At 45.4% G+C, this 27,585-nt stretch overlaps 2 protein-coding genes across 9 annotated transcripts in view; one reads left to right on the forward strand and one right to left on the reverse strand.

Annotated features, from left to right (window-relative positions):
- Nucleotides 1–6,025, forward strand: part of GSG1 (germ cell associated 1) — a 110,688-nt gene extending 104,663 nt beyond the window's left edge. For all 6 annotated transcript variants that reach the window (XM_074539493.1, XM_026794519.2, XM_026794520.2 and 3 more), the window contains 4 exons: nt 196–243; nt 2,293–2,445; nt 2,562–2,673; nt 3,874–6,025. In XM_074539493.1, the coding sequence (XP_074395594.1) occupies nt 196–243; nt 2,293–2,445; nt 2,562–2,673; nt 3,874–4,186 (626 nt within the window). In that variant the 3' untranslated portion in view covers nt 4,187–6,025. The remainder of the gene's footprint in view (nt 1–195; nt 244–2,292; nt 2,446–2,561; nt 2,674–3,873) is intronic.
- Nucleotides 4,983–27,554, reverse strand: FAM234B (family with sequence similarity 234 member B). Of its 3 annotated transcripts, none has more exons than XM_074539491.1 (13): nt 27,389–27,554; nt 20,819–21,211; nt 19,786–19,884; nt 17,358–17,546; nt 15,391–15,521; nt 14,552–14,699; nt 14,067–14,208; nt 13,302–13,445; nt 9,890–9,971; nt 9,508–9,663; nt 8,795–8,909; nt 7,441–7,667; nt 4,983–7,024 (listed from the first exon to the last, which is right to left on the reverse strand). In XM_074539491.1, the coding sequence occupies exons 1-13, from the start codon at nt 27,423–27,425 to the stop codon at nt 7,019–7,021; spliced, it is 1,869 nt and encodes a 622-aa protein (XP_074395592.1). In that variant the 5' UTR covers nt 27,426–27,554; the 3' UTR covers nt 4,983–7,018. The 3 variants fall into 3 exon arrangements, with proteins under 3 accessions (XP_074395592.1, XP_074395591.1, XP_074395593.1); XM_074539490.1 differs by having other exon boundaries at nt 8,795–8,912; nt 27,389–27,547; XM_074539492.1 differs by lacking the exon at nt 27,389–27,554 and adding an exon at nt 26,948–27,089 and having other exon boundaries at nt 8,795–8,912.
- Between the last annotated feature and the right edge of the window lie 31 nt (nt 27,555–27,585).

Here is a 27,585-nt window from a genome sequence, read left to right on the forward strand (position 1 = left end):
AATGCTGCCTTCCCATCCTTTGCCTCAGTGAAGGTCTGGAAAGATAGAAAAAGACCAGAGGTGAGAAGGTCTGATGGGTAGATTCAGGGATGAATGGATGTATGCACTGAAAAGAGAGTGAGATGAAGAGATTTTCTTTTCCCCTGTGTTCCCTGCATTGTTTTATAAACTCAAAGCTTTGGTTTTGTGTTTCAGAAGAGAAATGCCGCAGCTTTATTGAGCTTTCACCACCAGCAGAGAGAGGTAAGAGCAAATCCCTCTATTTTACTGTAGCTGTACAGTGTGCCTCCTAGGGACAGGGAGCCTGCAGTATTTTGCCTGTATGACAACAGCAGGGTGGGTCCCCAAAGAGCCAGGTAAGAAATCCTGTCCTTGTGGTTGCTAAAAGATTAAAGATTTCCTCCCGGATGTTTGCATAAACCACTGCCATTTGTGAAGTCAGTGCTGGAAACCTCAGATTCCCTCCAGTATGAGGTGGGATTTCTCTCATGTAGTGAGTTGCCAGGTCTGGAGTTGTCATCTTGCTGTAGTAAAGGGGAAGAGGATGGATGCAGCCTCAGGGCAGCCCCTCCCACACAGGCTACATGTTAACTCAGTGCTTCAGTTTTGGGGCCTAGTACCATTAATCTGGAAGCTGAATCACCTCTTACTTTGTGGTAAATGAATAGGACATCTGAAAATTATGCTTTCAAGGTGAAGTCCCTGCCTCATTAAATACAAAACTACATTTGGGTAGAAGAGATCACCCCTCCTGTCATTCTCACATGTTTCAAATCACCCTGTGGATAGCTTCAGTACAGTTTGATGTAAGTGTACATATGCTATGGAGGTTCTACTTAATGAAGGCTTTTCAGTTGGTGTGGGCTTGCTAACTATTCCCTGAGATGGAGGCTGGAGACAAGTCATTTCAGTAGATATTCATATATGAAAGGAAAGGCCTGGGGTGCTAATCCTGTCACAGCACTCAACCCCTGAAAACAAGGGTGTAATAAATGCTGGGGATTTGCAAGCACCATTTTCACCCTTTCCTGCACAAAGTATAATAATCTCAACATGACCAGTGCAGGTGCCATTGTATGGCCGGGCTAACACTGCACAAGGGGGTGTGACTGCTGACTGTGGGATGGGCTGGCTGAGCTGGGTGTGTGCAGAGCAGCTCCGCAGTACACAGGCAACATTACAAGACCAAATTACACATCATCATTGGGAAGCTTGGACTCACAAGGAAAATGATGCAGAGGTCTCTGTGTGTGTGTGGTGCCTGCAACCTCCAGAATACTTTTGACAGTCTGACCTTTAATGAAATATTCTCCTTGATAGTGCTGCAGCAAGCAAGCCAGCTCCTTTAAACAGGGAATGCAGCTCATCTATTTCTGCTAAAGAGCTGGTTGACTCTATGGCACTAATGATGTTGAGTATTCAAGTCAGTGCCACATTAATGAGGGTTTTCTTCACACTCCTTTTTCCCAGCTGAATATCTGCTCTACAGCCATTAATAGTTGCTAACAGTAGTGTTCACGGTGCTGCTTCATTTGTCAGATTAATGTTTCTTCCTCAGTGGATCCTGTGCTTTTCCACAGCCCAGCATTACAGAGTGCCTTTCTTCATCCTCCTTCAGTTCTTGCTGCACAGCTGTAGAACTCAGCTCAGCTGTGGACTCTGGTATCACTTAAATCCCACTCGAAATCCCAGTCTGGAAGTACCTGCACTCTGTTCAAGGAGCAGGGTGGGTGGTCAGTATTACTGCCCTGGCTGGATATCAACCCCAAGGAACATACTTTCATTTTAATTGAGGTTTCAGTGAGAAATACAGGGGTGCAAGAGGCTTCCTGAATTCCAGAGGCCATGTCCCAGACAGTCATGGATGCACCATGACTGCACCATAGTTCTTAAATAGTTGAATCCCAGGTTAAAAGTTGTTCGTTTTTGTTGTGATTAGAGTTTGGATGTGTTCATGGCCAATCTATGACCATTATATTTTATGCTAACAGTCAACAGTTTCCCTGTCTTTTTCCCTTTGCTTTCCTCCTTGCTGTTTATGAATAGCGCTGGCTTGTTTACAGAGGCCATTTTAGATCTCCTCAGCTCTGCCATGCTAGAGGAGCCATCCTCTGTGACATGCACTCTGTCTCCTCCAACACCCATTGATCACTTGCTCACAGGCTGGGGAGATTGCTTTTGGGTGTTTGCTGTTTTCCTTTGTCCCCTTCTATCCAAAGGACATCCTTTCAGGATTGGGTTGAGAGGGGAGTACTCTTCCTTGAACATGGTTGCATGCTGTATTCCTGGCAGGAATCCTGTGGCTGTCACTGGGATCAGAGATGCTGTACATCAGCTTGCTGCTCATCAGCTTCATCCTCCTGATGGTGGAAATTCTGCACACTGGCAATCCTGTGTGTGGGATGAAGCTCAATGCCTTTGCTGCTGTCTCCTCAGTGCTGTCAGGTAAGTGTATTACTGTAGTCTTGGAATCTCAGCACTGGAGAGCCTGCTTTTCCACTCGAGGCTGAAGTATGCTGCTCTGGCTCCTACTGTAACTTTGCTTTGTCCTTTGTGTCCAGGTCTCCTTGGGATGGTGGCACACATGATGTACACTCAAGTCTTCCAGGCAACAGTTAATCTGGGACCAGAGGACTGGAGGCCGCACACATGGGACTACGGCTGGGCATTCTAGTACGTGAGCTCTGAGGCCATCTTCACCCCCAGCCTTTAGAGCTTCAGCCATGCCACCCGCTTCCTCCTCCTTTCCTGACCTTCTGTGTGTCCAAGGACACGTGTACCAAGGTTCTCCTACCATTAATCTGTGGTCTTTGCCTCACCCTGTTTTAATAAATGGTGGCTGAGCTACTTAAATGAATGGTTACCAAAGGAGTGGGAAAACAATGGGGTCACACCTGAACTGAATTGCCTTCAGCCTTGCTGACTCATTAGGCTTGCCCCTCTGCTGGTTTGCCCTGTTTGGTCTCAACTCTTCCCTGTGTGCAGAGGCCAGTGTCACACTTGTAATGATGCTCTCAAACACACCTTGTTTTTCTGCAGCTTTAACAAGTTGCATGGCTCGGCATCTTCACTAACCAGTGTTGGGCCAAAGGGCCTGTTCCTGCAACACCAACACCAAGCCTAGTGATGTGGGCAGAGCTCAGCCCCCAACCAGCAGCCACATCATCTCCAGTGCTGGTCCAGCCTATAATGGCAGCTGCACTGGAGGCCAAGGCCATCTTAAGAAGGTACTACGTGCAGGAAGGAGGGAAAGCAGGCAGTACACCACAGGGTCACTTGTGAGCCAGGAAGAGGAGCTGTGAAAAGCAGGTGGATCAGTGTGCCTTTCTCTAAAGGAAAAAGCAGCCAAGCACAGTGGACATGACATACCTGACCTGAGAAACAGTTGGGTGAGCCTTGCAGGTGCCCATGGAAAGTGCAGGTTCAATTTCAATGCTGTATCGATGATGACCACATTGATTCTCAAACACTCCAGTGCCCTGTGCCACCCGTGGACATGAATACCAGGATGGCAATTTGGTTACACTCAGGTAGACAAGCCTCATGCACAGTAAGACAGAGAGTCCAGCAATACAGAACTTGCTTCCAAGCTGTGCTCCCTTGCTCTGACCAGTTACAGATGTTGCTGCTGCCCTTTTCCCTGTGTCACTCCTGTCCCTGTCATGGGGATGACCAATATTTATCCCACTCATTTAAGAAGAATCTTGTGGTGGGATAACTGAAGAACTGTAATGCTATGAGCCTTAGTCACTCTAGCTCATGTCTGTTCCCAGTAAATTCTGCCTGGCAAACTAGGGAGAATTGGGGTGTCATGGTGTTCCTTTCCCTACATGGCTTTTCACAGCATGTGCTTCTTCTGTGTGTCTCTGGCAGCATGGCCTGGGCCTCCTTCACCTGCTGCATGGCCTCTGCTGTCACCACTCTCAATACCTACACCAAGACGATACTGGAGTTCAAAAGAAACCACATCAAGGGATACGATGGGACCCTCAAGGATCACCCTCAGCACCACCAGTGCTTCATACAGCAAATAAGCAGCTACTATGAGCCCAAAGGCAAGGTCTTCCATTCAGTCTCTGAGGGAGTCGACTTCTACACTGATCTGCAGCAGAAAATACTGCAGAGGGAACCAGAGCTGGACCTGGATGAAGTCTTGGGCCAGACAATTGGGGAGGATCGCTGTTAGAGATGAGTGTACAGGGACTGAGCAGTGGGGTTTGGGAGGAACAAGAGCTCTGAACCAAGCATTGGCACCACTGTTAGCAGGTTTTGGGGAGCTCTTCCAGGCTCTACAGGGAGTGAGGAGGCAGGCACTGGGTCAGGGCAACTAGAGTAGAAGTTTGGGGGTCCTCCCTGGTCATATACAATGTGATGGGTGCCCTCTTCTGACAAGGGTGAAACTGGAGGGACATGCTGGTGCCAGCTGTCTCCAAGCACTTTCAGAGTTGAGTCAGATGTCCTGATTCCAGTATTGCACTGGGGAACAGACAGTCAGCACCATCCAGATGGCAAACTGCACTGCTGGGTGGTGTCACACTGACCTTCCATCAGCACCTCCAGTTCAGTGCTATGGTGAAGGCCATCAGTGTTCATATTGATCAGCTGTCACCCTCTCTGAACACCCTGCTTATTCTTAATTTCCAGGCCCAAACTCTTATCCCTGCCCCCAGATTAAAAGTCCTGCTGCAGTAGGAATAGGGGATAGCTTTCAGACATCTCCTCCTCCTTCCTATCTGTAATGACTCCCACATGTTCCCTTCTTGCTTTTTGCCCAGAAATCTCCCATTCTGAGGTACTTTGCTGTCTGCCTCTTTTTACTGTTTCTTTGTAACCATTAAGAATTTGGCAGGACTTTTGCTTTTTATGTTACTTCTATTCATCTGTTCCTTTCTGTCCATTGTAAAAATATTGCAAACAACCCCTGAATCAAAACCCCAAGCAAGCTCATCTCTCAAAGGTGAAACACTGGTTCACATGACACATGACGCTGTACACAGTATTTATTTTGTTTCACTGCAGTTCAAATACATTTTTCCAACAATATACAGACAGACTCTTTATTCACAGTGGGGGTGGGGGTGGGGATGTGGGCAGGGTGAATTCACATTAAGGAGGAGCTAACATCACTGCTCTTGAATGTCAGTTCTCTCAGGAAGAATCTCAGAAGTAACTACTTAGGTAACAGCCGATTCACCTTTCCCAGCAAGGTGGTGGCTGGACAGGAGGGAAGGAACACTCCTGTTTAATCCCTCATATGTTACTGGTCCTCACACCTTCAGTCCTATTCTGCAGCTCTATTAACTGACACTAGCTCTACTATAAACACTAAACCCTGTCTGGAGGAAAATGACAGGCCTAGAGCCATTGCTACAGTTGTGCTAATATATACAAAGCTATTTACACAAAAATACCATTAAACATATACAAACTGTTCACAGCTCTGACACTAGGAGATCAGGGCCCAAAGACCAGCCTTGGGGCTTGCAGCTAAACCTGAAGGGCTATCCTGGAAGCTTTATATAGAAATGTGGGATGATGGAAAGGGTGATACAGCAAAGAGAGGTGTCAAGAGCCCAGCAGAGCAAATCCATGGCTAATGTGCCCATCTGAAAGGAGAGTCAAAGTCTGCTATCACCTCATAACTCATGGGGAAATGTGGGGAGGCTGGAAGGGCATGTGCTAGACAGAAAAGTCCTTTGCAATCCTCATCTCAGCCTGGCTCTGTTTAATGTCAAAGGCCAGGCTTAGAATGGCATACTAGGAAAGGAGTTCCTGGATTGTTGCCCTAAAATACTGGTGGGGAACTACCGGGGCACCAAATTGTTTCACTTTTATATGGTCTTTTCTACTACAAGAAAATTCATACAGATGCTGCTCAAATGCAACAGAGAATAATGGCACACTCTGGGACAGAGCGGGACACACCTAACACACTGTGAACAAATGTGTGCCAGGGATAGCTTGCTCCTCCTGAAGCTGCACACAGGGTTGGGCTGGCAAGGGAATGGCAATACTGAGCTCAGAATAGGGTTAAAATGCACAGAAAAGCTTTCTAGTTCTGTCTCTGAACCTCTAAACCCTGGAGCAGCTGCGTAAGAATCAGCTTTTCTGTGACAAGATTGAGTGACCTTTACAGTGACATTTGGGATCTGCTGGACCTCCTATCCCAAGGGGGCTGTCATACATTGGCAAAGGGAGATTCTGCCCGTTGGACTGCAGTGTGATGTTACAGTGAAAATGTGGGTTCATACAAACCTTAAGGATGGAGAGAAATAAGCTGTGAACCTTTTGCTTCTACACCACCCACATATGCGTGAACTTGGTGTCCTGAACTTGGAACTGGGAAAGAAACACACAAGTGCAAGGGGCTGGCAGATGCAGTGGAGACCATCTTTCTCTAGATCAGGTAATTCGGCCAGAGAACTAGCTTGTTTTTGAGTCTGGCAACAGCATGGACAAGAGAGCTGAGAGCACAGGAGAAGTCGTAGATAAGACTAAACCTGCAGAAGCCAGAGGCTTCTCTCCAAAAATAAAAAGATAACGGTGTCCTTCAGCCACACCACTTGCATTGACTCATCATGGCTCACTCTAGGCACAGAGCTTGTTAGACTGCTTGGGAACACTGTCTGGACATAAAAAGGTGTGTCCTAAATCTCATTCATAAATTAAACATACAAAAAATATACATACGTTGTATAAATTAACACATATATATATAAAGCCTGATTTTATATATATATGTATATAACCTCTAAATTCACATTTTTGTGTTACCTGGAAGGAAGCATGCAAGAACAGCACACGGAGAGGGAGTTGCTGAGTAAGGTTTCTCTGCTACAGAACAGGTCTGCCTAGGACAAACCTGCCTTCAGCAGCATTCCCCAGACAGCTGAAGAAAGGGGAAGTGCTTTTAGACCCCATTCCCTCTACACAACCATTTTCCTGAAGATACACAGAGCAGCTTCCTATATTCCCAGTACAGGCCACAGGTCCAACCAACATCTGAGGAATCACCAGGCTAGAGCTGAAGAAGGAAATGCAAACAAACATTAAAGCCAAAATTGATTATCATCCAGTCTGGAGAAGTAAAGTCAGCAACAGAACCTGGGCACCACTATATGGAGGACCCTTGCTTGCTCATGTCAAAACAAGTGATCTCAGTCCCACCTCTCTGATCCCTCTGCAAGTCTCTCAGTCTCTTATGATCATCATCCCTGCTTCTATCTAAGATCCTGTGCTGTGCTCAACTGCCTAAGTACATCTTTGCTTCACAATCTGTCCATCTTATGCCCAAAGGGGCAGCAAGTCATCTTGCAAACAGTCATTTTGCATCCCACCAGTCTCCTTCCAACCCAAAGAGCACCTTAACTGTGTCTGTAGGGAAGAGATCAGATGTTTTCAAAGGCCTGGATTTCATAAGGGATTCCTGCACAATCTCACCTTCTGAGGAAAGTCAGCAAATTTCATCCGGGCCAGAAATCGCCTCACTTCTCCACGGCTGATTTTTGGAGCCCTGCTGTCCTTTAACCACACCATTTGGCCCTGGCTCATCATGGCCCACTTCAGGCCCAGCTTGCTGACCGACAGAAATCCTGGCTGCTTCTCAGAGGTTGCAGTTGTTGTCACAGTGATGTGAAATGCATCCTTTTGGAGGTCATTAATTCCAACTGGTCCATCAGAAAAGGGCAAGAAAACAGTGGTGAGGAGGAAATTATTATGGTTCTTCTAAAAGAAATGTTATAGCCCTTACTCAATCAAAATATCCACGAGACTGATAGCATATTCAGTCTGACTTCACAATTCCATGTACCTTAGTTGATGAGGGAATATTATTTTAATCTTTTTCCATGGATAGAAACTGAAATATAGATCAGAAAAGGAAGGGTTTGGTTCCAGGTTATGTTTTTGGGCTTGACACAGGATATAAGCATGTTTCAAGAACACAGTTCACTCTCAGATCTCCTTCCCACACCTGTTAGTAGCTATTTTTTACCTCTATATAAACTGGAAATTTGTAAAGCACTGGCAAGTCAGGTGACTCCAGTCACTGCAGAATGATCTGTACAGACCTCAGAAATCCTAGTTTCTAAAAAAAATCCTGTAACAACAGTATTCTATTTGTTCTTGCCTGAACTGTGTTTTTGATTCAAGTCCAATTAGATGTTATTGCTATGCAGCAGTTTTTCTATGCTTCCTGGCCTACTTCTCTTAGTTCTGGATGAACTATCTTTTATCCCACACTCCCATGCACAAGAGGCTGGTTATTTGCTGAATGGCTTTAGAAAGAGCAAGAAAGTTGAACAGGGACTGTACAATCTTGTATAGATGTTAAATCCAGATATACTTTTCCCTGAAAACACACTTATATATTTTGATTCCTCTTTACAAGAATAAAGAGGAAGTAGAACAGCTCCTATCCCAAAGAGCAGGAGATGGCCAACAAAAGCAGAAGTGGATCTGAGGTGACAGAGAAAAGTCACAGAGGGATTTTTTATGCACGGCATGAAATTCAAAATAGCTCCATGGAAAGCAACAAAATTTCTCTGGTATAGAACATGCATTAAACCTGCCATTGCTTAAACATGTAAGAAACTTTGTGGGTCTTGTATTTTCAAAGTAGGGGGTGGACAGGATGCTCCTTCAGAAGAAAGATGAATCTTATTTCCCATTGCCATGCTATATGTGGTGGACCTTTGGTCTCCCTTTAAAGGCACAACTGCAGCCCACTGTTTCTCACAGCTACTTCCATCTCTCTATTTCTAGTCCAGGTAGTTTCTCCTCCATTTGTACTCACCCGCTGAAGCAATGACTTTGTCTGTTGCATTGGTGAGGTCCAGAAGGACTGTGGGAAAAACAGGATGAAGGAGATAGAGGTGGTGCAGCCCTGGGCGCTCAGGTCTGGGACCAGGCTGCTGTTGGAATGAAATACACAAAAACATAACAACTGTTAGCAAAGGGGGGGTCTAGTTTTGTCAAAAAAATAAAGTTTTCTGACACTGTGTTGTTTTTACATGGATCAAAGAATTAAAACCTGTGGTTTTACAAAGATTAAATCCTGAAACCATTTTTTCCCCAAAACAGAATTTGCTCTACAATTTCTCTTTGATAAGGCTGAAATCTAGCTCTGTCATATGCAGCTTGATGGGCAAAGCTACAGTCTGGAAGTTTGAGTCTCAAAGCCAAACTGTGTGCCTGCATGGACAGAAGGAGCACCCTGAGCTGGGAACAAATCTGCAGTACAACTCCTCAGTGCTACATGAAAAAATGAAATTCACAAATTTTGGGGTTTGTGGATGCAAAATTTCTGTCAACAAAGCTTTACAATGAAGAATTTGCACACGAAAATTCCTGTGTTCAGGCTCAGAGAAGTCAGAATGTCCAAGTAAGAGATGTTCCTGACAGCCTTCTCATATATTAGGTTCAAGTTCAATGACAATAGGAATAAGAGACAGACACTGCATGTGCTCCACAGAGAAACCTCAAAGTGAAGAAAAGATGCATGCTTACCAAACTTCGTAACACAGGCTTGGTTTCATCAGCCCAGAAGAGAAAAACAGACTTCTTGTCCAAAGTCATGACTGAGAGCGCATCGAGTTGTTGCCTCTGCCATGGAAGTTCCTGGTTCCAAACAGCGAGGCCAGATTTGCCATCTATCACCACCACCTCAAGGCAGGGAGAGACTGAGCATTAATGGATGCCAAGGCATGGGTATGCAGAGCCCCCTTCAGAGGCATGGCCTGTGCTGTTCCCTTTCATGTCTGTGGCCACACCCTAAGGAGTGCCGGCCAAAGAGAGGGGAAAAGCAAGGACCAGAGAATGTTTGTCGCTTTTTACCCAGCCTACCCCACTCCTGTGCTGCCACTGCCCTCCCTGCCTTCACCTGTTTTACCTTTTTGTTCCCATCTCCAGTCTGTGCTTGCAGCATGAAGTCCAGAGTTTGGTCAGCACCAAAGTAACCTGGTACAGGCTGGCTGTAAATTTGGAAAAAGAAACACTCAGCCCCATGGTAAAAAAAAAGCAATTTCAGATGGAGGCAGAATAGCTGCCTTCATCCTCCATTCTGCCTTTTAAAATGACAGGATTTGTCATGCTAAATAAGGTCTTTCATTCACTCAGAACTATTGTGACTGTCAGGAATCATTTGTTGGTGGATCAGCAAAGTGCAAAATGGTAAAGTGGCCCACGGTGCTTTTCAGCCATTCTTCAGAGTTGTCTGTGTGGGGGGCATTGCTTGATGGACTGTGTAGACATCTGTTTATCCCCCTGTACACTATCATCCTGTCCTTTGCATGATAACTTGTACTGTTGTTGCTATAATTATATAAAATTACCCAGCCCTTCCAAAATGCATTGGCACATTTGGCCTCCTGCAGAAACTGGATTTCCCAGGCTGCCTTAGCTGTGTGAGATGGATCTTAACAAACTCAACATTAATGTCAGCCCATGACTCCTTGTATTGTATTTTTACTGCTGGCAGGTTTACAAGCCTTTTGGTGACTTTAAGCAGGTTAAATGAAGCCCCTTCTCATCCTCTCACTTGTGGGTGACATAACACATTAATATCTCTCATTATAACTGCTCTTTAACCATATTTCTTGCTTTTAGCTTTCTAAGCCTTGCCTCTGACTTCCTTCAATTCACTACAGCTAGGTGCACAATTCTAAATAAGCACAATTGAGTCCACAAAGTTCACAGAACCAGAGATTTTATGGCAAGGCAGGATCAGAGTATATCCTCCCTCATCTTATTTATGACAGATTTCTGTATTTCACCCAATTAACCAGGTATCAGTAGGCTGGCTTTGCCTCATCTTTGACGAGATGAATTCATCACTTCTCATAACAGTTAGTTCTAATGATTAATTTCACCCAAAGAAACATTCCTGCATCTTCATTCTCCTGAACATGAATGGCTTTTGCTCCAAGGCACTTGTTCTTGCTATGCCTGTTAGCTTCTATTTCTTACACACGCTTATGAATTCACCTCTCAGGCTTCTCTTTGATCATATAAACTCAATAATTAAAATTTTCCATGTCAAGGCATTTTTTCCAGACCTTTTCCCAATTTTTTTCCGTCTTCCCCTTTAAAACATGCATGACAGAATGGTTCCTGAACAGTAATACCACAGCACCACAGTGGCTTGAGTTTATACTTACGACATCAAACAATGCCATTTGCTTTACAGATACCTCTGGCAACCAGGTGTTGCCTTCAAGGCAGCCTCACAAGACACTCCTATAGCTCAAAAGCTCTCCAGTAGCAAAAGGAAGGAGCAGACAATTCTATCCTATGACCACAAACTCAAAACATCTCCTAAGGTGCCTCTGCCCTTATGGGTCACAGCTGGTGGCAGATCCCACAAACAGAATGCACACAAATGTAAGTACATCGGATGCTACCAATCAAGCGAAAAATCCCCTGGGCACTTGCTCAAATGAACCAGAAGGTTAGTAATTATTCTGCCCAACAGTAATCCCCCCAGCAACCTGCTATTAATCCTCTCTCATCTGAAACATCCATTTACAACACAATTTGCAACTGCTTACTCAATTTCATGGTCTTTGAACTTCGCCCTTGTTTTATGACTACTGATTCTCCTTTATGGTTTTCCAGGGATCTTGTCAAAAGTTATCTGGAAATGCAGCACATCTGCAGTAGCCATGTTGGTTTTCTCAGAAATTATTCCCACAGGCGTGCACTCAGTCTGCCTGGATGAAGTGGTGTGCTTGGGGCAGGTTTACCCAGGAAAAGGAGTGCTCACAGCTGGATTTGTAAGCTTTGTTTAACAAGGAATTCATTCTGTTTGACTCTGTGGTAACATCCCTGACCTGAATTTGATGCTTAAGTAGAACTTAAGTTCTAAAAAAATCCAAACAAACCTCTTAATTAAATGCTTGCCCACAATACATTCAGTGTAGTAAATTTTGTCTTTCTTAACTCCAAGAAAACAGGTAGTCCAGGACTTTAGCACAGTAGCCTAGAACAAGAATTGCTTTCATTATTTTTCAATAATTATCTGCCAGCTCCTGTACATGTATTGTACTCTGTCCCTTGGGAGGTCAGGGAATGGGAAAATGCAGCAGCCTTGAATACTAGCTGCCCAGAGACATTGTGAAGTCTCTGTCCTCAGAGATAATGTAAAACCTGACAGCACACAGCCCTGAGTAATTTGCGCCTTGTCTGGAGTCTGCTTGAGCAGGTAGGTGGGATTAGGAAACCTCCAGAGGTGCACTCCAACCTCAACCATACTAGTAAAGAATGGTTTTTAACCCTTCTTGATTTGTGCATTCCAATTTAATGCTGCATCCATTTAGAAATTTCTTGTGTGTAACTGATTCTACAGCACCTATGAAGTGGCTCTGCTTAGTCACTTTACACACATTTGCCCTTTAAACTCGATGCCGGACACATTCAGAAGTCTGCAGATTCTGAGTCCAAAACACTTCTTTCCCCATGGCATGATCAACTAGCCATAACTCATTCCTAAAGTTGTGGCTTATGTCACCCATCAGCCCTCAAGAATGTGGACATTACCTGAATATCAAAGATAGCTGAACACCCTTTTTTCTTTTCCTTAATGAAGTTCCAGTGCCTTCTTCCCATTTATGCTCTTGACAGTTGGGTAAGACAGAGCTGAGAGATGCTCTCTTTATTCTCAATACTAGAACAAGCAATTGTTTCCCATGTAATTTCCCTCAATTGTGCCCAACTGCCCTTTGCAAATATTTCATACTGGGAGCACTGAAATTGCTGGTTATTACCAACCCACAAGATCTGGAAAATTACTTAATTTCCATGTGCGAAATTAGAGGATGAGCAGTATTATTTTAAGGTTTACATTTAGTATAGATGCTGACTGCCATCAAAATGCTCATTTTCAACTTTCAAGGAACATTAAGATCTCTGGGCCATACTCATTCACCTGTTTTAAATTTTTAACATTACTAATGGAACTGATCCCCTCCACTGAAGCCCTGGACAGCAAGTGGGCTGAATCACACATCAGTAATCCACTAAATTCCAATGCCACCTTATTCCCCTTACTTCAGTGTTGGGTACCTGAATCAAGCCCCTTATTTGTGATCATTCACAAGCATACAGCTCAAGTTCCCAGTCTTCTGTTCCTTGCTCCTCCTGACCTCCTCACTTGGCTCAACAACACACACCTCCAGTACTTAGATTCCTCTTCAGACTTGGAGAATTACTGTCAATTGCTTTCTAAGGAACACACGTGCTTAGAACTGAAAGCTGAGAAATGGTACAGGAAGAAAAAGGACAGAGAAATGTTCCCAGCAAGTAACCTGCTGATATTCTGCAGCTCCAGGGTCCAGCGGCGCTCCAGGTCCTGTCCCCTCAGCAGGATCAAGCTCTCTTTGGTTGTGATGAGCAGGTTGCTGCAGTTTGTGTCAGGTGTCTTCACTGTCTGCAGAAAGTCAACACCCCCACTGGCACAAATGGAAAACAGAGGAGATCAAGGCTTGTATCTGCACATCTCAGCACTAGCTGCCTGTCCTGTGGCAATTCCTATGAAAGATGAGAACTATACTTGGAGAAGTCTATCTTTTCCCCAGTCATGTGGGCTCCTCAGTTAAGTGAACTAAATTCAAACGTGGGGTCTTTTGAATATCATGAGTTACTATAAAAAGCATGAAGTTTGTGAGTTCACATTTGCCCCCTCCCTTTATTCCTATCAAGACCGGCCCCACAGCTGGGCAGTAAAGAATGTGCTGAGAAATCCAGGCCCACACACACTGAGCTTCCCAAAGAGACTCCACTAGCTGGGAATGCCTCTTTTTCCCTTCAGCAATGCATATGGGGCTGAAGAAAGGAACAAGGAGCAGGAGAAGCTAAGGACTCCCTTTTACAATACTCTGCACTTCTTTGGCTAGGACAACCAGAGGACAGGGAGGAAATGACAGGTTCCCCACAGTATTCCCCAGTTATCAACTGGACAATGAAGAGAAGGGCAGTATTGAAGTAGAAGCAAACCCCTCTAGGAACACTAATAAGTGCCTACCCTTCCCTTCCTCTCCCAGAAGGAGCAAGATGACAAGTCCATCTTGTACCTGTAAATGTCAATGAGCTCTGACAGGTTGACAGATCTGCGCTTTTCCCACTCTGGCTCCTCCTGCTGCAGCATTGCAGGAAAGTTGTCCCGGTTTCTGGCTTGGGTAAAGATATCCCTCAGGGCAACAGCCTGAACATTACCTGCCAGAAAGAGTAAAGATGAGGATCCTGACTGCAAAAGAGAACCCAGTAGAACAGAGGGTAATTGGGACCACTGCAGTTGTGGTAGAAGGCAATGAAATGCCCAGAGCTGGAACTTCCCTGGCATGATGTGACTTTGGGAAACTCCAGAGTATTTGAGACTAGCAGGTATTGGTGCTCCTGTACTTTTCCACACCATGGCAGTGAGACTTGTGCTTTTGCCCTCTTAGATTTTACAGCAGAAGGCATGGCACAAGTATCCCAGGGACATTCTGGACCATTTTAGGTAAAACAGATGTTTTCTCAGGAAGGTGAAGTACTGCAGAGGCAAGGTGCACCTTACCAAAACCAAACAGGATGTAGATGGCTCCCCGGCTGGTGATGTGGACTTGAGGGCCAATCACTTTCCCTTCTCCATTGGTGCTGTATCTCACAGGCCCACCCAAAGCAGTTCCAGTCTTTCCTGATACCAAGATGAAAACCACATCAGGCTGCAAGGAGAGAGAGGCAAAGATTTTTATCAGTGCTTTCAAGCACCTCTGCACTCAGAATCTTCTCCCAACCCCATAGCATGAAGCTGCACTGATAATTTCCCCCTCAGCAAGGTCTAGACAGTGTTTGCTTTCTCTTTGCTCAGTCTGGCTTCCTAGGCATCTTACATTCATGTTTTTCTCTTCACACAAATGGATCAAATATAAAAGGGAATTCAAAAATCTGAGCTCCTCTAACAATGTTAGAATTGTGGGGAGGGATAAGCATAAAGGAAATCTGCATCTGAATTAATCACACAATTAATCTGAATTAATTAATAAAAGAAAGCATTTCTTTCATTTGGATAAGCTAACTGCTCCTTTCTCCAGAGATCCATCCACACACTGCTGCTAAACACTCACTTCAAACCACACATTCACTGAACAGAAACAGATAATTCTCAAGTCTCAGTGAGGTGCACATAATGACCCTTCTGTTCATTCCCAGCTGTCAAGAATGCAGGTAGTGTCATTATTGTTTTATCTCACTGCTCTGAGCTACTGGAAGAAAAAGGGTGCTTTTCAGCAAAATCCAAGGGAATGAAAATTAGGGGCTCTTGCAGCTCTGGTTACAGTCCTTCCACATCAGTCTGTTTTTCCTCTACACAAATAGTAAAGGTCCTTCCAAACCTTGAGCAGGGATATGCTGTACCTGTGTCTCTGTAAGAACCAGAACAACAATATCCCTAATGCCATCTCCATCTACATCTGGAAGAGTTGCAGCTGGTGCAGCCAGGATCCCACTTGAAAGATGAATGGAGTTTAGTGTCCAGATGGTCTTGCCTGTGGAAAGAACAGCTTGAAAGAGACCTGTACTTGGGGAACCAGAGGGCATCCCTAGAGGGTTCCACAAAACCTTGTTGAAAAGGAAGCAAGAGAAATTATTTCTCCCATTCTGTGTGAAGGGGAAAGACACATCTACAAACTGAGACAAACTGCAGTCGAAAGCAAAATTCTTCTCCCAGCATTTCTTCAGACTGCCTTTGAGTCAGGCCTCAAGTCCTGCTGTGCTTCCTTCTTAGCATCTCTATAAAAGACCTGAGCCCTAAATAATTTCGGAAATAGGAGAGAATATTTAAGGTTCAATTTACAAAGGAGAACCCAAATGAGAGTGCTGCTCTGCAGGACAGCAGTTGTTGCCTCAGCCAGCAGTAAAGGCTAGGTAAATGTGAGGAAAGGAAACAGATGGACAGTTCTGATATTCAGAGTGCAAATCTGTGTCTCAGTTAAATTCCCAGCAGTAAATTACCACTCCAGCATGACATGCTCACTCCACCTCAGGGGGAAAGCATGTTAACAGACGTGATGTCAAATGGTTCAGCAGTCCAGCACAGACCCAGCTGGAAACCCAGTAAAACCAGACTTGCAAACTTGCAAATAAACATTTTAAAAAGGCAACAATTAAACTTGATGCTTTTAGTTTTTCATCATTCTTTTGCCAACACTTCTGCTTTTAAAATCTTTAAAAATGTTTTTCTGCTTTTAAAATCTTTAAAAATGTTTTTCTGTAGGATGCCACTGAATGACAAAGTAAACCAAGGGCCAAACTTGTACATTGCTACTGCTGGTAAAGGAGGCAGCTCACAGTCCTGACCATGCAAACACTGTGCAAGTAACCCAAGTCCCTAAAAGCATTTGAAAGGTGTGGGAAAACAGCTGGGGGTAAAATTAGAGGAGACTTCAGAAGTTATATTCACATCCTAACAGAAGTTCTAACAGTATGGAAATAATTGGGTAAAATACAGTTGCTGCTCCCTGGATGGAATGTGACTGGCATGCCTGAAACTGCAACCATAGCACCTACTAAAGGTGATGGAACAAAAGGTGGGGTGGGAATACCATGGCCACACTGCAGAAATCCTTGCAGGGAGGGGAACCTGATGGTACTGTGCAGCTGATAAAGGCACAGCACTGCTCAGCCAGGGGAGACAGGAGAAGGTGTCTTGTTGCAGAGCCAGCAACTGTGGTGAAATCATTGTCCTTGGATGAACTGGGTTCATTAAAACCTAACTGTAATATTAACACACACCTCCATCCCAAAGTTGGCCAATTTCAAGGTACCTTTTGGTTGAATCCAAAAGCAACCCTATACTTACCTATGGCTATTTCTGCCAATGAATTAATGTGGGAGAACAAACAGCAATCAGAGAATAAAGGTGTACATGATCAAGTGATTAAAAATGCAATACTCATTCATATCTAATCAATTCAACTATGGGCCTAACTTCTCTGCAAGGTTTCCTGGATGTTGTGTATATCCTTATGTAACTTCTCCAAGAATGCTGTTCAGCTTTGCAGTGCTGTTAGGAAGGTCCTGAGTTGTACCAGCAGCTCAATGCTAATGAGAACAGACTTTACATATTCTTTATGACATGGGGATGCTACAGGCTAAGATTAACACTTTGAAATATTCTGAGATGTAGGACGAAGATGTTGCCACAGAGATGAAATATTTTGGATTCTATTATCCTGTGTAACTAGAAACATGTTAGTTTTGACTCCATTTCGTGTCATGAAGTAACAGCCACCATGATGTGTCAGAACCAAATCATTCATGCTTATTAGTCCTTTAAACAAAAAGCAACAGCACATTTCTAATATGCTGGTAGCTGACTTTACCTGTGGAGGCACTGAGAAGGCTGAGGAATTTCGATGTTCCTGTAACAAGGCAGACAGGCCCTGCAGCTGCCCCCAGTGACAGCCCATTGCACTGCACACTTTGCGTCTCCTCCGGAAGCTGGATGGACCACAAGGTGCTGCCATTCATACCAGAAAGTGCCACCACAGTTACAGAGGGTCTAGAGACACCTAGAAGAAGCAGGAAAGAGAGAATATGATCCCTTGGTGTCAGAGGGATTACTATGACCACGTTGTCTTGGGTCCTTGTGCTGGAGATCCAGCTCTAACTCCTGCAGCTGAGCAGTTCAGACAGACAAATCCACACCGCCTGAAAGCAAAGGTCAAATGTCACCTTATGGCTCAATTCCTCTGCTGCAGAGCCCAGCAGTGACCTCCAAACAAGTTGGGCTGAAAATCAAGAGCCCAGAAAATCATGAAAACCTGAGCTCATTGCAAGAAATGTGGTCAGCCCCTGGGCAGAGAGAACCAAGTTCCTGGGGACAATGTGCTCAGTTGTGGTGTCTTCCTCCTGTGAAATTTACTGCTGTCAAATTAGACATTATTCTGATCCCCTCTCCCTCAACAAAACATCTAGCAGCAAGGGGAAACCTTAACTGACTCCCAAGGCAGACGTCACCTCAGATGAAAGTGCTGGTTTGTCTGTAATTCTGAAGGCAACAGAGAGCGACTGGTGGTCTGAGAGCACTTTCCTTTGTTTTCCAAAGGAGTTTCATTACTGTGAAAAACAGATTGAATGCAACCAATTGGTGGAATTTGGCATTCTTTTTCCAATTCACCAGTGAGCATAAAATAATTGTAAAATAGTGTTTGCTGTTTCAATTGACTGTTGGTTCTGATTCCAAATGTGATCAACTTTTAGCTGAGCCTGCCCTCAGACTTCAGTGTGGTTATTGCAATTAATCTCCACCTAGTATGGTCATATCACAACTTAAGATGAACTCCCACACATTTCAAAAGAACAACAGACCAAGCCAACTTCTATCTCACTAGCATGTGAGCTGATGACACAAAGGGCATATAAGGGCCAATGGCTAAACATAAAGCTGAGTCCAGTCTCTAAGTCAAACTCACTCTCTTCTCAAACTGAAAATCATGTGGCTTGTGCTAAGGGGGTGCCCCAGATCAAGTTATCTTTGTTACATTGACAGGGACCAAGAACAGCTAACTCCTGAATGCAGCTCACAGCTGTTGTGCCTACAAGCTGGAGAAACAGTTAACAGTGTTGGAGATTACTCCACTGGGTGCCTATTACAAGCTTATCTCTACTTGGCACTGTGTGAATGCTCCAAGCACAGGCTACAGGTGGCTGATATCCAACTATGTGAGTTTTGGATTGTGATCTGCTTACACCTGTTTTAGTGTCTGGTTTTTGTCTTCCAGCACAGCTACAACCCAGCATGCAAGTAGGTATGACCAGTTTCATTCAGCGCATGCTGCCCATATGTATATCTGGGATAAAAAATAAAAGCAATGTAATGGTAAAAATATAGCGTGCAAGTAAAACTGATATAAATGGAATACAGCCTCTCTGTCAACCATGTCTTCCTTTCTCACTAATTTTTTAAGTTACTTTACAGTTTTCTCTATGTTTATAGGCTTCTTTTTAGAGGACTTGCTGTGATATACTACAGGCCTTGCTTGGGCCATGGAGAAAGGCATCTTCTCTATCCTCTAACAATATCTTTATTACCTCTTTGAAGATCCAAGGCATTTTGCTCCAAGAATTTTCTTCAGGTTGTGCAATGTATGCTTGCTCCCTGAATACCTCTCTGAGGCAGAAGAGATTCACCTGGCACCAGGCCATGCCAGGATAGGCAGTTGCAGCACAGCAGGCAGCTAAGAAACTCCAGGGCTTCAGATGCCCAGTGCAACAGGATTTGGCACCAGATCTGGCAGCCCCTGTGCAATGCTGGCCAGCATCAGCAGGTTCTGCTATGTTACCTGAAGGGTGTGAGGACTAACCAAAAAAGCAAAGCAGCCTGGAGGAGGAAGCAGGGCAACACCTGCTAAACAGCCAGGCACAGTAGCTGCCCCATTATCAGACTATTATTTGTGAATTAGCAGCCTGGCAAGTATATGGAGTGACCTGGAGAAAAAGGCAGCAAAGTGAGGGTGTTTCTAAAAACAAAGTGAAACATGCACAAATGCAGGACAAAGAGACAGAGTTGCCTCAAGACGAGGTAAGAGCAAACAGATGATGCTGACCAAAAGGTATAGGAGCACAGGCTTGTAATGAAAATTTTAAGCATGACCAACCATAGACACAGTACACCAGCAATTTTAAGGAACTCTGAAAAGAGCAATGCAGTGGATTTGCAGTGGCAGGGACTCTTCCTGTGTGTAAGACAAACATACAAAGGTCCCTACTGACACATTAAGAGGAATGGAAAGGAGCTGCAGTGCTTACCCATGACACTGGCATTCATCAAGGCAGTGAAGACAATGAGGATGTCAGGGAGGCCATCACCGTTCACATCACACAGCTCCAGTGGGGATAACACACCACCTGCAAAAATTACAGAGTTACTACATGTCAAAAAGGCCACCCAGCTCATTTTTCACACTGGGAGAGAGGGCTGGTCCAGAAATGAGACTTGTGCATATACAAGCCTCACAAAGTCTGCCAAGGAACCACCAAGGGTAGGCAGCTCACAACATGTAAGATCTTTAATTTCATGAAAAGACAGAAATGTAGCATCTGGGTCAGAGAAAGGGAAAGGAGAAATGGAGTAGCTAATAGAGAAAGATTCATGTTTCCCACTTCCATTTCTGAGGCAATGTGGAGCCATGTATCTTATGAAAAGCTTGGATTTGGAAGCCAAGGGCAAAAAGCAAGGAGGCAGAGACATATGGAAATCCTGGCAGAAATTATTTCACAAAACAGTGTTACTTTATTGCAGAAACCAGAACGGGAGATACCAGTGACCCATACAGGATGACAAAAGATCTTAAATGTTGATTTATGGATTCAAGCAGAACTAAAAGACAATGGAATAGGGTTAGTTAAGCTAGTTAGAAGACACAAAGATTTCTATCCTTCTCCTGTCTAACACAACCACATACTTCAGCATGGAGGTACTGGTAAAGTCCAGGCTGTAGAAAGGGAGGCACTGTATTTTAAACTGGGCTGGGCCATCTCCATCCGGAAGAGAGCACAACATCCAGACAAAAAGGCAGGGTGGAAGAAGAGTCAAAATAATTTTTGATGTTGGCAGAAACAAAATTTTGTGGCACTGTTATGTGCAGATGCCAGATTCCCCATGCCTCAGCTTCAAGAGTGAGCAGGACACAGCCACCTGCCTATTATTTTGGAGCATCTGTAGTGGTGAGGAAGGGCCTTTGCTCTGACCTGGCTCTCCCAGATAGGTCTGTCCCACCGATGCCCAGCCTGGGAGCTGCCACCTCCCCCATGCCAGATGCTGTTCCTGGGGCTTTCTCACCTGCTCCCTGACCTAGGTTGCGGTTCCAGGTGTTATGCAAGTCTCTAGGGGGACAGGGAATTAGAAATGCGCACACCAGCACAAGAATCATCGAGATCACCACAGTGAGCAAAAAGATGGCAGTGCGCAGGTACGGCATGAGAGAGGGAGCAGCCTTCTGCTCCAAGCTCCCAGCTGTCTCGGCAGGATAACCCTCAGGAGCGCTCTCTGACGTGTGCTGCTTTGTCATCCCGACCTCCACATCAGAATCGGGGTCCTGCATCTCTTCAGGGGGGCTCTTCCCATTCTTGACCCCCCCATTCTTCTGGATGTTGAGTACAAGGTCATCTTCACTTTCATCACTGTCAGCCTGAGTGAGGGGATCATATTCCCCAAGGTCTGGGCTCTTCTTTCCTGAGAAGAGAGATGGAGAGAGACAATAAACATGAGTTTTTGCAGGATCTCAGTGGAGAAAAGGCTGCAGTAGGGAGTGATACAGAAAGGATGACAGAGTAGTCTGCATTTTGCATGGCTCCAATTGAGAAGTGTGAGAGAAATGACAGGGTCTCTCTCTCCATGGTTCACAGTAGCATGTGTGGGGGAAAAGATGCTGACAGTTTCTTTTCCTCAGATGTGTGTGTGTGTGTACATATATGTATGTGTATGCATGCATCTATATGGAATTTGTGGCTGATTTAATTCTAATACTTTCTTCATTAGCAATGAAACATGAAGTGCCAGAACCCAGGACATCTCTCTAGCTGTCCTGGATAGCTCAAGCTGCTGCCAAAACGCTCAGAGACCTTGGCACAGAGCCCAAGACACCTGCGACTTTGATTTTGACCCACAGGGCAAATTACCACCTTTATATGAAGAATTACAAGTCAAGAAAGTTTAAGTAGAATAATAGTTAGTCTGTCACAAAGTGAAAAGTAAATTTTTAGAGTTTTAGAATAGAAGCTCAGAGTCCCAAGATAAAAGAATTTAGGTGTGCCCTGTCCTTCTTTCTTCTTCCTAGCCTCCATCTTCCTGGTGATGTTAGCACTTTTATATTAGTTTAAAGTAGAAACTCACTGTCTAACATACGTGATAAGTATTAAGAAGCTATTGTAAATAATGTACATGTAGTTTTTAGCATGAAAGACAACACCACCTCTGAGGGTGGTCAGTGTGCCTCTGTCTAACCTGCTAAACAGACCTCAGCAAACCAAAGAATGTTATAGATAAGAAATAAACCTTAAAACCTACAACTGCAGAATCCTGACTCCTTCTTCCACTGCCAAGCTAAGAAAAGAGACTTGTACATATCTCAAAGTCACTCTGACCAGCAGAAATCCCAAGAATGAAGTCTCCCTGAAGATGAGGGGAAAGTAGTTTTGCCCCTTTGGACCAGTAACATGCTGATGTCTGGAGGAATCAGGCTGATCTGAATCAGGAATCAGGAACCACTTTCTCTGCATGGCTCAGTTCTGCAAAAGGGAATGCTCCAACTCCTGCCTGAGGCAAGCACAGAGCACCTGCTCTGTTCCTGCTCCCAGCAGAGCCCACAGTCTGTGCTTAGCCTGGCCAAGACAGATAACTCGGTACTGATCCCTTCAGGTGGTGGTGCAGGAAGGTAGCTCAGCTTTAGGTGTCTCCTGCACAGGTGCCCAGCACACACAACCTCCCCCAAGCGCTGGACAGACACAGGGAGTGTGGTGAGGGCAGGTGTAGAGCTGGTGACACACCCTGGCCTAAGGCCAGCACCATCTGGCTATGGGGACAGAAAGATCACGCAGAGTCACTGCCCCGGGCTACGAGTCCAGGGTCACGTCTCAGGGAGCTGCCCTGTGCCACAAGGCTGGGCATGGAGCCATGGCCAATGCTCTAAGAATTCCAGAGTCTCAGCCTGGTTCTCTCTCTCTCTGATTACAAGGCGGGACCTTGCTATCCCAGGTATCTGTCTCATTTCCTTTTGTTTAAAGCTGATCTGAAGCAGGAACTGGCTGGTGCCTGAAGATTCCTGAAGTGGTACATGCAAGGCATAGCTAATAAGCAAAAATATGCAAGCTGTAACCCCTCTCAGACACTAAGATGATGGGAAGGCTTTACAAAGTGGAAATTTTAGGGCTTTCATGATTACTTTTCCTGACTAAGACAGTACACCTTACTTCTGGTTTTCCTGCTAAAGACACTCAAGTTACAGATGTACTGTAGTACCTAGTTAGTGCAACACAGCTATTTTGCATAATCTAGAGTGTATTTTACAGCACGTGTATCTTAGTTCTTCCTCATTTCTCACCCCACAAAAGGACCTTCACTTTCCCTTCATCTACCACTTACAAGTGGTATTCAGCTTCATTTTTAGGATTTAAGAAAAACTTACAATCCCACCAAAAATTAAATGCCCCACATTAGGTGGAACAGCCAGGACAACTCCGCTACACTGAACAGAAGGAAATAAAAATATCCAACATGTTCACATATCTAAGACAGACTCTTCCTTTTTGAATCAGGGATTTCTACAAAAGACTCAATAACCTGGTGCACATATACATTTCAAAAAACAGTTCCTTGTGGAAGCAGGAACCAAGAGATACTGCATTTCTATGGGTCAGTCTGGTGTATCCCTGTGACACACTGCTTTGTTTCACAAGGCTCTGCTCTAAACATGTGCTCAAAGTGTGGGCTTTTCAGGAAGTCCTGATAACCCTGGCTCCACCCCATAAGTGCACAGAAGGCCACTGACCCTGGTGGCACACATCTCTGCTCAGAGGTTGCAGTGTCATTTCACAGGTATGTAATACTGTAGGTTGTGCTAAAAAGTGACTGAAAGACAGTTGAAACAAAAAATTCCAGAGAGGTCTCACTGCCAGCGTACTTGCAGCTTCTCACAACAGATCCAGATGTGCCAGTTCAAGACAGGTCAGAATGGCATGAAAAACAAACGTGGCTGGCCCAAGAGTAAATGGTATTAAACCTGGGAAGTCAAAGTCAGACAGCTGTGTTAACTAGACTGCTCCCAGTTTTGGAAACTGGTGACTTTTTGAGTAAAACAACTCAAAGAATAATTATGCTTTACATATACAATGTTTTGTTTGATTATTTTAATTCCAAACAGTCAACCAAAAGACTGGAACCTGCTGATCATCCTTGATGCAACTGAAAGCATTGGTATGAATTAAATTTATCTGCAACAGTTTTATTCTGGATCTCTTTCTGGAGACAGAAAGGACCTTGAAAATATGGCTCACCCACTCCTTGAACTGAGAGACTGAGATGCTGAGATTGACAGGGGTATCAACCACAACCTGCAACAGGAACACCTGCCCTACTGAGAACCACTGAGCAGTGGCTACAAAACAGCTACTACACAGTAATGACAGCTTCTGATGATCTACATAGCTAAGAATCTGGAGAAGTACAGGAGAGCTATAAGGCAGAGAGCTGCTCAGTCTCAATTCATGTCTAAGCCAGAGTAGGAATCAGAAACTGGCACTCCTTCACCTTATCTTTCCCCAAAAGGTTATCCAGCACACCCACAAGGCACAGCCATTCACTAAACTCAGGCATAAAGTGCCCTGAGTTTTGGGGTTTTTTAAGTCAAAAGAAGGGAAGACATTGCCCTTTAAGAAAGGCTGTTGGAGCACTCATCTAGCACCTGCAAAACCCAATTGTATGGCTCATCTCAGAGGATTCAAACACTTATCTCCTACTGTTCAGAGAGAACCTTAACCAATCTGTAAGTGTTTTGGGAATGCATTTGGAATGCTGGCAAGCATGTGCTCTGCTCAGCCTCCCAAGGCTGTTCTGGGGTGCAGAGAACATGTAAATCATGATTCACTGGGCTGGAGGGAGAGCAGAAGGAACATGACTCCTCATCTGAGTTTTAGGTCACTAGCTGTGGGAAACAGGGTAACACACCTGACTTTAACTATTCACCCCCAGATGATTTTTCAGCAGAAAAGCACAAACACAAAACCAGTAAAGAATGTGTGAAAACACAAGCAGCCTCACACCTTTTAGAGAATGATGATTTATTTTTAAGTGCTTCAGAAGTCAAATTCTTTCCTTTCTGGTTAACAACAAGGCTCAGGCTGGAGGAAAACAGTTTGTCCATCAACAGAAAGCTAAAACTGCCTCTGTTGCAAGTAACCAGCTGTCAGGGAATACACACAGTTTTCAGTTTCCCATCATGGAAGTAGAAATGGTAAGATCTGAGCTGGCCTCTTGGTGAAACTCTCACCATGTGTCCTGAAAGGATAACCACTGTGCAGCCTTCATGAGAAATCATACTCTGTGCTAAAGCAAGCAGCAGTTCTGTGGCCTTACGTAGGTACCAGGTGTGTGTAACCCACACTTTGTTATCTGTCCTCCAAAGAGACCCCAAGTGTATACAAACCTTGCATCCACCTCACAGGTATGGAGTTAGTATCAGCAAAGTCAATTTCCCTATAGCTCTGTGTTCCCTCCCTACAGGGAGAGTCAACAAAGCATCCTCTGTTCTGACCTGCTCTAAATCATATTCCATTTCTTCCATGGCATCAGTGATAAAGCAAGTTCCCATTCAGTGGCTGTGGTTACAATCAGACCAAGTTACTGTCATATCACCCTGGATTTCCTTTTTCTTTTTCCAGAAAAAGCAAGTACCGATGATTTCGATGGAGGCTTTCAAAGATGGAACTGAGGGGAAACGCCCCAACTTATTGGCTTTCAAGGGCAGCAGGTCTCTGAATCACACTTTATGACTTTGAAAATCCCCCATGTATTTGCCAAATGCTATTTTCACACAGGCAACTATTGCAGCAGAAGAATGTGACCTCTGAGTGAAGAACAGAGGATCACTGTGCGACCATGGTCTGGAAAGAAGGCACCCATTAGGTGATCTGTGTTCAAATGAGGTCCCAGTGACAATAAATTATTCATTTCTTGTGCTGATGGCTTCAAAGATATTAATTATAATTTTATTTTTCCTGGTTTCGACTGATGGGGAAGGCTTTTATTTGCACTCACTTTGGAGTGAAAAGAGCAGATCTTGGACTTTAGACGAGTGCAATGTTCAGTGCATTATTCCAATGATGGCACAGTGGTTCCAGTACCTGTTGTACTAATTTCATGTCCTGCTTATTTTTCTGGCAGTTGGCAAGCACCAGTCACTGGGTACTGCAGACATATTTCTAAGCCTATACTGATTTTTAATTAATTTAATGAGATGCAACCCCCCCCCCCAGATATAGCAATAGGCTTTCTGCTTTCTCACTGCTGTTGGAAGCTGCATTTCTCAATAATTAAACACACAAGAAAGACATGATCTCTGCAGTTCAACCTGAGGACTGATGCAAGAACTGTTCTCTTAAATGCAGCTGCAAGGCCTGTTACAATCCTTTTCCAAATCAGTGTTTCCCAACAGCAGATATCAAATAGATCATGCTGGTTCCAAAGGTCCCAGAAGAGATCTGCACTTCTTATTGCAGTTCCCCATTGGTCACACCCTAATGCACACACCTACACCTACCAGTTTGCACTCGTCCTACACAGATTTCCTCATGGGAATGTATTCCCTCCCATTTAGACAAAGGTGTATATATATATATATGTATGTATGTATAAAACAAGGAAGAAACCAACTTGCAAACAAAATTTCTTTGAATGAGACTCAACAGACACCACATAAACTAAAAGTAATGACTCCTGGTAAGGGTTACAATGGCAGGAAGGACCTTGAGGGACTGCTGGAGGAAGAAAGGATGGTGAGTGCAGCCTCTCGGGCTGGGGCCATGCAGACCATGTGGTGTGCAGTGCCAAGGAGAAGCCATTCCCAGCCGCACTCAGCTGGGCCCTGTCTCTGTCCCAGGGCTGCCCCCAAGGCAAGACACAGTTAGGAAGTGCAATGAGCTCTTCCCATTGAAGGTAATGCAGCCAGGTGCATTGACATCGCCTACAGTACATCCAACAGCAACTAGCACGCTCCCAAGATCTGGTTTGGCAAGGTATTTTAATTCCCTTTTAATCTCCTTACTGAAGAGAATGGCTGTTTGACTGCTGCTCACCGCACACAATAGCCCCTTATGCTTGAATATCCTTTCATCTCGCTGAAGATCTCTGGCTGGAAGGTGCAGAGGCGGCAGGCAGGCTTTAAACATTTACCTGGGTAATTGCACTGGCACTTACCGAGCTCTTGGCCTGGCTTCTGTGGGTAAAATCCGGCAGGAGCGGATGGGAGAGGTCAGCGCTTCGTTTCCTCCGGCGCAGACCCCTCACAGGGCCGCGGCCCAGGCCCCCCTCTGCCACACACGACGCCCTCCGAGCCCTGAAACGCTGCCCCGGCCCCTACGTCCCTCCCTCGGCCGCGGGCCCGGCGCGGAGCCCGCCGGCCGCCCCTCACCGCCCGCACCGCCGGGCCTCACCCCACATCGCCACATCGCTATGGCAACGCGCCCGCAGCCCTGGGGCAGCGGCACCCGCGCCTCCCGCCACCCGGGCCGCCCCGGCCGCGGCTGCCCCTGCCCGGCCCGCCCGGCCCAGCCCAGCCCAGCCCAGCCCAGCCCGGCCCGGCGCAGTCCGGCCCGGCGCGGCCGGCGGTCGGTCCGTGCCCGGGCGCACAGCCCTTACCTGGCAGCTTCAGCGCCCGGGACAGCACCGTAGCCATGCTGGACACGGCAGTGCGCTCGCGCGCCGCCCCGCGCCCCGCGCCGCCCCGCGGCCTGCTGGGAATTGTGGTTCCCTGCGGGAGGGGAGCCCGGGCCCTCCGTGTGCCCGGCGGGCTGAGGGGCAGAGACCCGCGGGGAGCGACGGGCCGGTGGCAGCGG

The sequence above is a fragment of the Zonotrichia albicollis genome, chromosome 4 (assembly GCF_047830755.1).
Source record: "Zonotrichia albicollis isolate bZonAlb1 chromosome 4, bZonAlb1.hap1, whole genome shotgun sequence".
Classification (NCBI taxonomy): Eukaryota; Metazoa; Chordata; class Aves; order Passeriformes; family Passerellidae; genus Zonotrichia; species Zonotrichia albicollis.

Bases quoted from the DNA above. Each gene is read 5' to 3' on its own strand.
- FAM234B (XM_074539490.1), bottom strand. From the start codon at position 27,425: ATGGCTACGGTGCTGTCCCGGGCGCTGAAGCTGCCAG. The intron at 21,212-27,388 runs GTAAGGGCTGTG...CTCTCTTCTCAG, and splicing joins CCGGGCGCTGAAGCTGCCAG to GAAAGAAGAGCCCAGACCTT. The intron at 9,972-13,301 runs GTTACTTGCTGG...CCAAATTTACAG, and splicing joins GAGCTGCAGAATATCAGCAG to CCAGCCTGTACCAGGTTACT.